Genomic DNA, 9,263 nt, shown 5'->3' with positions numbered 1-9,263 from the left:
TTTGAATTACCATTGTGTATGAAATGTGCTATATAAATAAACTTGCCTTGCCTTGCCTTGTTCTGACTGTGAATTTTCACATTTTGCAGAGACAGTGCCCACTTAAATTAGCGAGAAATAACGAGCAGCAGCATCGAGAAGTGTTGTTTTTATTTTGTTTTTTACCAATAGAGGGCACTAGCTTCAACTTTTATTATAATTAGTTGTTCGCACTATTTATTTATTTTTTTTCAATTGAAAACTGGACCAGGAAAGTGACACCATGGTGTCATCATCAGCTTCATTTGTGACTATCAAGTGAGTCATAACGTTGTTGTGTCAACGTTGCTTAATTCATTAATACAAATATTCATTCATTAACATTTGTGAACCAACAAACGGGTTTTAAACCGGTTTAGAAATTAGTATAAATTACATAATCTTTGTTTTTGGGTGAATTGTTCCATTAAAAGAAAGATCACTGATGTAGGCTACCTGGACATACCTATACAGAGTCCACTGATGTGTCTGGTCTGGTTGCTGATGGGATTGTTGAGCACACAGCTGTAGGTGTTTTTATCCTGATATTCCACCTCCAGAGGTAGAGAGAGACTGATGCTGAGATCAGACACACTGATGCTGGACAATAAACTGTTTCCTTTGTACCAGGAGAGAGTCACATGACTCACATTCACCACTGAACACACCAATGAACATGTGGACACGGAGGATTCTGATGAGGAGGAGGAGGAGGAGGAGGGAAAAGAGTCTGTGGTAATGACAGGAACAGGCAGACGAGCTGGAAAACATGTAAATAAATATATAAGTATATATATAAGTATATTGCTGTAACATGGAAAAACTCGGACAAAAGGGAAAGTAGGATATTTCCCTGCATTTCCCTATGCAGTGGATGTTTATAATAATATTAATACCACAGACACCAGAATTGAGCTACACAACATTACCACCATTGATGGACAAGAAGATCCAACAAAGCACATAAAGTCTGCATTACATATTTGTTTTAAGAAAGATGAATTCATTAAGAAAGGGCACTAGGCTATAGTTTGCTGGCATGAAATACAAGTAGATGTGAAATACATTTTATTTGTAACAATTCTAAACATCACATCCATTTATACGTTTTTAAGTCATATTTGTCTCACCATAGACAGTAACATTGAATGTCTTGTCCGAGTTCCCTCTGTTGCTGCGGATCTGTAGTTTATAAAGTCCAGAGTCTGTGCTTCTGATGTTTCTGATGGTCAGAGATCCAGTGAAAGAGTCCAACTGCAGTCTGTCTCCAAATGTCTCATTACTGCTAAACATATCAATCATCTGTTTATAGAGTTCAGCTATTCGATTCTCTTTAGGTCCAAACATCCACAGTATCTGATCATCTCTCTGTACTTCAGTAACATCAGTGTGTAGAGTGACAGAATCTCCCTCAGTTACTGACACTGACTTCATTACATCTGTATCACCAAACACACATGAAACACATTCATAACAACATCTTGAAAAACCTTCAAAAATGTATCATTTAGCATATTTATATTTAAAAAATTTAGCACATAGAGATATGACAGGATGTGGTTTCCACTGTTGGTTATTGGCCCATGAATGTCTTTAGATTAGATGAGTCTTATTCAGTAATTTAAAGTTAACCCTTATACAATAATTTGTGTTTTGACATATCAGTCAAACAGGCAAATTATTGGATCATGTGAGCTAGTGACAACCACTGATGCTTAGTGACTCTTGAAAACCTCAAAAAAAAAATTTAAATCTCACCAAGCATTTACAAAAACATATGAATCAAATAAATAAGTAGCAATACACATCTTACCTTCCACACAAATGAAGAGCAAGATTAAACGGCACTTGAATGTGAGCATCTTAGAAGTGCAACTGGTGTTACTGAGGTTTCAGTTCACAAACAGGGTATGCAGTAAAGATTCAGCCAATGACCGCTCATCTTGTTATGAGGAAGTATCAGTCAGAGTTGACCAAAATGGACTTCATTTCTTTTTAGAGTCCAGAACACATTGGTTTTTAGCATACTGGTAGTTTAAATATGGTTCAATGTAACAATAGCCTTCTGAGGTTAAACATCTTTTTTTCATGTTGTAAAAATACAATTCACAGTTTAGTCTGAGTGATTAATATACTTTAAAATATCCCTTGGTTATGAAAGAAATATCTAATATTTGACACACCAAAGTGTGTTAAAATAAGCATCAGATGTATTTTTGTTGCTAAGCACAACAACGTCAGCATTGGCTTTGTGGGCAGATAAAGATTCGTGAGAAGTTTCTAGTGCGTGCGAGGCCGAAGAGCATCTCCAGCACTGTGGTTAGAGCTCTCTCATAGACCTTCTGTCCACAAGACCATTTTCCACTTCATGCCAACTTTGTTAAAGGTTATATCGTTTCTCCAGTAGAAGGCAATAGTGAGAAAGGGACTTAAAGGGATAGTTCACCAAAAAAAATAAAATTCTGTCATTAATTGCTGACACTTATGTCGTTCCAAACCCATACGACCTTCGTTCATCTTCAGAACACAAATTATGATATTTTTGATGAAATCCGAGAGCTTTCTGACCCTGCATAGACAGCAACGCAACTACTACATTCAAGGCCCAGAAAGGTAGTAAGGACATCGTTAAAATAGTCCATGGTTCAACATTAATTTCATGAAGCTACGAGAATACTTTTTGTGCACTAAGAAAACAAAAATAATGACTTTATTCAACAATTTCTTCTCTTCCACATCAGTCTTCGATACATCTAGTTTGAATCAGATCCACCTTGATGTACTAAAATGCTTCTCAACAACATTTGGCATCATAATAGTGCTAACGTGTTCTGACCGAATCAGGGTTCTTTTTAATGATATATTTGTGTAGTCACTAGGTTGTTCTAGATGGTTGTTGGGTTATAGATTTATATTTTACATATAGAAGGCATTATAATAGCGAATTGTATATACTTTACATTTCAGTGAAAACACTATTTATGTTGTTTAAATGACAATATTTGAACATAGTTGCAAACCTCTTTTAAAAATGTTTTTATATTGTGGCTTCATAAACATATGTAAGCTTAAGAATCTGTTGGCATGGTTGGTTTTGTTTATTAGTCACAAATACTTTACACTCTCCTTATACTGTATATATATATAACACCAAGACAGCTTCCAAGAGAATATGCCAAGCTAAAAAAAAAAAGTAACACAAATTATGTACAAAAATCGTATATTTACACATCAAAATTACAAAAAAAAAACAAAACATAGCCTTTTATCTCTGTAGAGAGATATTTCCGTAAATGTGCTCTTATTTTCTTAATATCTGATGACATGATCTTTATTCCTAAAGTTGGTTACATTCACAGCAGATCACACTCGTCCCTCCAGAGACGAACATTTGGATTGATGACTACGGTCTTCTGCGTCAGTCTGAGATGTTTGAATGTATTTCTGCTCATATTCTTCCAAGATCTTCACCAAATCCTCATGGCCGAACTGCATGGCATCATCCCGAGGAATATTTCCCCACCTGAATAAGAGATATGAGGTTAATTATCACCAAACGGATGAAGCTGAAGGTAACCGTATAAAGAAACAGGGCTCTGTACCGGTCTTTCACAAAAGGGTTGACTTTGCAGGACTGCATCAGAAATAGCACAACATCCATGTGACCTAAAACAGATGACAAATTAAACTTATGATTAAACAAATCATGTTTGGGACTAAAAAATTCTTTGAAGTTTACAGAAAACGATTTTACCCTCTGCAGCAGCTACATGAAGAGGTGTACGAGAGTCATAGTCCTTCAGATCCATATCCATGGATGAAAGGGCAAACCTGAGGAACAATGGAGGAAGAGGGCAGTAAGTAATCTATATTTCAGTAGCACTCAAAAATATGGAGTAATAAAGGCATAAACTGTATAAAATGACCTTCTCAGAGCCGAGACATCTCCACTGTGGGCTGCAAACATCAGATTCACCACTGACTTATTCTATAACACCAAATAAAGATTTGGTGAGTTCATTGCTATTGGAACTATAATTACTGGTCTAAAAAAATAGCTTAATGTAGGGTATTTTCACAAGTTTTGGAGTTTAACAGCAGAGTTTAGTTAATTTGGTTGATGTGAAAGCTGTTTTTCAAATGTAAGATTTACCCTGTCATCATCAGAAAGTCTGCGAGGGTCCTGCTTCTTCAAAAAGTGCCTCAGATTGTCGTAATTGTGAAAGTTGAACAAAGACACCAGTTCCTAATTATGGAAAGGTTACAAAATTAGTTATTTAAACTTGAATTAAAAAGAGAGCGATAAACTAACAGGACGATGCCTGAAACACCTGACAGAAGTGGATTCCACGGACGCTGTTCCCAACTTTGTCCACAGGGGGCGACCAACACATGACACCCATCACATTCGGCACCACAAGAAGAACTGCACCAGACACACCGGATTTAGCAGGTAATCCAACCTATCATGTATTGCGATATAAAGACCTATGGTTTATTACTACTACAAGTGTAAGTATGACAAAATTAATTACAATTTACTACAAGAAGCTAGCAGAAAAGTCCTTAATATCATACTGATTAAATGTTTTTTGAAGCTTTCCGGTATTTAACATACATGTATTACCTCAACAGACTGCACAACTAAATTTCCGTTTCAACTAGTAATGATTTTAATAACTAATCTTAAATAAGCACTTTTTAATCAAAATTATTTTTTAAAATACATTGACTAGATTGAAAGTCGTATAATAACAAGGGTTGTGCAAAAACTTAAATGTACTGTTTTGTATTGTTTTTAATGAAAATTTTAAATAAGCAATTTTTTATAAAAATTCTTTTAAATGTAAGTTCGCTAGATTCAAAGCATTATAATTCACACTCTGACTACATATAAAGACAGACAGTGTATAGAGACAATCCTTGTACTCACGTGGAAAGCGAACTGTCCAGAGTAGTCGTACATCCCGCAGGAGTGCATGAGACTCAGCGTGTTTCGTACGGCTTCTGTGCTCAGAACTCTCTCTCCTGTGATTGGACAGATGCCTCCATTAGCCAGTGTAGCGGCCATTATGCTGCCAGATTCACATGTGACCTCTATGGCGCACAACTATGATGGACAGAAAGGAAATTCTGATGGAGCGTTCAGTTTATTTAGCGTTCGATTTAACAATGGAAAAATGTCAACTGGGCCTACCTGGAAATAAAAGTCCAGTGCGTCTATCATATCTGCCCCTTCAGGAAAACACTGTAAAGGAGGACATCATGGTTGCATTTGCAGACAATCAACAATATCTTGCTAGTTTGCTAAAGATGCTAAAGAACAAACCTTCTTCTCTTTTAGGTAGTATCCTATTGCGTAGTTTCTGTCTCCTGTTTCCTTCTCAGACTGAAACCTGGTGAAATGAAAACAAGTCAATAACAATAGCATTGGGTGCAAAACAAGTGTAAACTGAACAATGAAAGACATACGTTGCGTTGCTGAAGCCCACATACTCCCTGCCTGTCATTTTCTTCACAAACTCCATCACCTGTGAAAGAGACCCAAACAGCCATTAGCTAACAGTCAAGATTTTGAAATCACACTTGGTCCATTTTGGGATAACGGCAATATATATACCCAAAAAGGCATATATTTTCAAGGAATAACAACTTTGGTAAATAACTAATTTCAGTCTTTTTTAAATAAAAAGATACTCAGTGACTTTTATAATATAGCTGAAAAGCCGTATGCACTACGTTTTTTTTTTTATGGCAACATCCAACAGGTTATAACTTACATAGTCAAACTTCTCGGCCTTGTTGACACCTGGCTGTAGAGAATGAGAAAAACAACAGTACAATTTACCAACCGAATACTTTTGCGTATTCTAGCTTGTATTGAAGAACTCTGGGAACCTAGAAAACACAAGTCACATACACCTAGTGTAAAGGGAACTTTTAATAGACTGGATTCAGTCCAGACCAGTAATACTCCCGCTCATAGCTTCACAAGGTCAGTCTGCTACACGTGTAACAGATGCACTGGGTCTGTCCACACAGAGCTGAATTCTGGGTCAAAGGTTTGTTAGATCAAATTAAATCTTGGCCCAGTCCGCATGTCAATACACGTGCATATATCAGTGCTTGTTAGGGAGTCGTGCAGAGCTGATTATCAGAAAACAAGCAAATACTGTTAACGCAAACCAACTTGACACCAAACTCAAATTCACCAGAAAATATTTATATACAAATTCCCCCAAAAAAAAAAAATTTTTTTTTTTATTTTTATTTGTTTACCTTAATAAGTGAACTGATGACAATTGCTCCAGCATTGACCATGGGATTGTGAGGTTTATCTAAGAACAGAAAAACAGCATCAGCTCATTTAATTATTTAAATTAAATTAAAATAAATTATTATTCATTTTTAAGTCATTATTGCTTTTTAAATATATTAGAATAATACATTTATTTAGATTTTTTTTTTCTAATGAGATTATTCTCAGTACAGAAACGTTCTGTCTGATAAGATATTCTACACAACTCGTTTGATAATGATAATCTATGACATTTTCCCACCCACCTTCTTCATCCAGGGAGAGTTTGTTGAATTTGAATCCACTGGGCTCCTTCCCAACGTAGTGGTGCACACGCTCTGTGCCGTGTTCGTGTACAGCGATGGCATATTCCAGCGGCTTCACGCACGACTGCAAGCAGAACGGCACCTTTGTGTCTCCCACTGAGTGTCTGAATTCCAAGAGGTGATTTAAAAACCATCACTGCATATTTTAGAAAAGTTGGGGTCAGATTTATCTATTTACCTTTGTCCATCCACTGTGCAGAGAGAGACGCCCCAAAGATCAGGACTAAACTTGGTCAGATGGGGAATGTATTTTGCAACCTGAAAACGATTCTAAGTAAGTCCAACTTCACAAATAAGTAAGGAAAATGGATTGAAAATATGGTTTCTACCTGTCCATCCTGTTGGAGTTTTGATGTGTAGTAAATATGATTGATAATGCCCACAAATGCCTCAAATTCTGGAATGATAAACTTCCGTCTGAAAGCGAGACTCAGCAGGACTATGTTGCCACCCACACACCTGTTTTGACGTTAGACATTTTCGCAATTAGTAAACTACCAAATATTCCTCATCTGCAGGAAGTTTGCAAATCTGCATTGCCTGAATACTCACTTTCGGAACAGCTCAAGGTCCATCATGACTTCACCGGCTGATTCCCGGACAGCTTCGCGAATCTTTTCCATGCAGTCCCGTAATCTGGGGTCAGAGGTCAGTAGGCCAGTGCTTTTCACTGCCTGTAAAATGGGGAAAATACCATTCTGTCTTTTCACAACCATTCAGTTTACTTTGTGTAATGCCATTGTGCAATGCATTTGTTGTGCAAACATTAATTAAACACTAGTGTATATACATGTAAACAAAACAAGACTATAAAAATACAATAATCAAACATAAATTCGATATGCTGGCAAACTGTATAAGATTTTATCTAATCAATAAAAAAAATTTAATTATACTATACTGTTTATTGACTTTACTTATAAATGATTACATAAACGATGACACAAACCAGTTCCACAAAGTCTAGATAAACGTTTGTGTGTTTTGGTCCGGACTTCTCATGACCGAATCAGATTTCAGAAGAAACATGTAGGGGGTTGATAGTAACTGAGCCTATAATATGCAACTGAGTAAATGTAGCAGCTCCCAGCTGTTGCCCATACATATATATATATATAGAGACTTGGAAAACTGCTAGTGCAAAGAATTTTAAATCTTGTTATTGGATATGATTCTGTATGTATGTGTCAATGAATAAACTCACAGAAATGAAATGAGACACAGGAACTTTCTCTGCTCCTTCAGTTATAGTGTAGAAAAGCATGTCCTCTAGTCCACAAAACAGACTGGTCACGTGTCTGCTTTAATAAAATAAAATTACACATAGGCTACTAACACCAAACATATTGTATTTTAGTTTATAAGAATGTTATCAAACATTTTTATTATACTATACTATTTCATTTATTGTAGAAGTGACTCACTTTTTAGATGTAGGTTGTTCCGCGGAAGCGGGAGCGATAAATTCTTGGCTCGCGTGAATCCGCGAAGATAAACTGAACGTCCTTCTCACCACATTGTGACACGCTGAGCTGCTTTTTGCGATGTGTTTCGCCAGTAAGCCAATAACTCCGACATTAGTCAGTCGTAGGGTCCTGAAAGAAATCATTTTCCAGTATCTCACAAGACAAAGTTTAAAGCGTTAAAAGGGGGAAGTCAAACTATTCCGTGTCGCAAATAACGGTCTCCAGAGTCGCGTGCGGCCGGTTTGTTTTGAGGCTCGTGAACAGGTGCTCGTGGAATCCGGTGAGCGCCAGAGGCACTTCATCAACACTGACGTCTCCGGAAAGTTCACTGTCAGATTACTGGATAACTTTCACTGTTAAAACATCGAGGGGAGTAGCCACCTCATGTCATGATGTTAAGACAGCACGTTTTGATACGTTTATAAGCTTAAATGCATGTCCTCGACAATTGTTTCATTCAAAGGATCTGGTAAAAAAGAGAAGCTCCGTGACTTAATGATAGCACACGTACATCACGGAGGCGTCTATTTTACGTCTGCATTCCCAGATAGCACGTGTACGTCTGCAAAATGTCTGCTAAAGATCGCTTAATCTGGAAAGCATCTAAACATCTGATAGACGTCTTTAAGATGTCAGCGTTACATATAAATAATAAACATCTTAAAGACATTTTCTAAATGTCTATTTGACATCTGATAGGAAACGTATTACAGATGAGCAAACACTCTAAAAAATACATCTTGCAGATGTAAATGCAGAACTTAAAGGGGTCATATGATGCGATTAAAATTTGTCCTTTCTCTTTGGAGTGATACAAGCTCTTGGTGCATAAAGAAGATCTGTAAAGTTGCAAAGACTAAAGTCTCAAATCCAAAGAGATATTCTTTATAAAAGTTAAGAGTCAACCACGCCTACCTAAAACGGCTTGTTATCGGGACAGGGCATCACAGTATGGTAAGGGGCGTAACATTTCCGTCACACGCTTGAGGTATTCGACCAATCACAATGCACTGAATAGCTGGCCAATCAGAGCCCATCTCACTTTTCAGACCGATGAGCTTTGTAAAAATCGAGAAAGGCGGAAAGGCGGGGCATAGAGGAGAAACAATAATGTACAGTATGTGGAAAATAATGTGTTTTTTGAACCTTAAACCG

The 9,263-nt window shown here is 36.9% G+C and overlaps 2 protein-coding genes across 3 annotated transcripts in view; both read right to left on the bottom strand.

Moving 5' to 3' along the window:
- LOC107653161 (SLAM family member 9-like) overlaps window positions 1–1,880 on the bottom strand; it is a 5,061-nt gene extending 3,181 nt beyond the window's left edge. The window contains exons 1-3 of the mRNA XM_016439806.1: window positions 1,832–1,880; window positions 1,149–1,508; window positions 485–778 (exon numbers count right to left, since the gene is read on the bottom strand). Coding sequence (XP_016295292.1) covers window positions 485–778; window positions 1,149–1,508; window positions 1,832–1,880 — 703 coding nt within the window. The remainder of the gene's footprint in view (window positions 1–484; window positions 779–1,148; window positions 1,509–1,831) is intronic.
- A 1,339-nt stretch (window positions 1,881–3,219) lies between these two features.
- Window positions 3,220–8,558, bottom strand: LOC107653170 (glutaminase kidney isoform, mitochondrial-like). 2 transcript variants are annotated; one of them, XM_016439817.1, is made up of 18 exons: window positions 8,067–8,558; window positions 7,847–7,943; window positions 7,195–7,316; window positions 6,972–7,101; window positions 6,821–6,900; window positions 6,583–6,746; window positions 6,298–6,356; window positions 5,799–5,831; window positions 5,491–5,549; window positions 5,348–5,414; window positions 5,216–5,266; window positions 4,952–5,128; window positions 4,350–4,481; window positions 4,172–4,264; window positions 3,945–4,006; window positions 3,773–3,849; window positions 3,621–3,684; window positions 3,220–3,541 (listed from the first exon to the last, which is right to left on the bottom strand). In XM_016439817.1, the coding sequence occupies exons 1-18, from the start codon at window positions 8,249–8,251 to the stop codon at window positions 3,382–3,384; spliced, it is 1,812 nt and encodes a 603-aa protein (XP_016295303.1). In that variant the 5' UTR covers window positions 8,252–8,558; the 3' UTR covers window positions 3,220–3,381. The 2 variants fall into 2 exon arrangements, with proteins under 2 accessions (XP_016295303.1, XP_016295304.1); XM_016439818.1 differs by having other exon boundaries at window positions 7,847–7,940.
- Between the last annotated feature and the right edge of the window lie 705 nt (window positions 8,559–9,263).

This window comes from Sinocyclocheilus anshuiensis, unplaced genomic scaffold (genome assembly GCF_001515605.1).
Source record: "Sinocyclocheilus anshuiensis isolate Anshui unplaced genomic scaffold, SAMN03320099.WGS_v1.1 scaffold211, whole genome shotgun sequence".
Classification (NCBI taxonomy): Eukaryota; Metazoa; Chordata; class Actinopteri; order Cypriniformes; family Cyprinidae; genus Sinocyclocheilus; species Sinocyclocheilus anshuiensis.
Note: the sequence above shows the minus strand (reverse complement) of the source record. Positions and strands in the feature narration are given on the sequence as shown.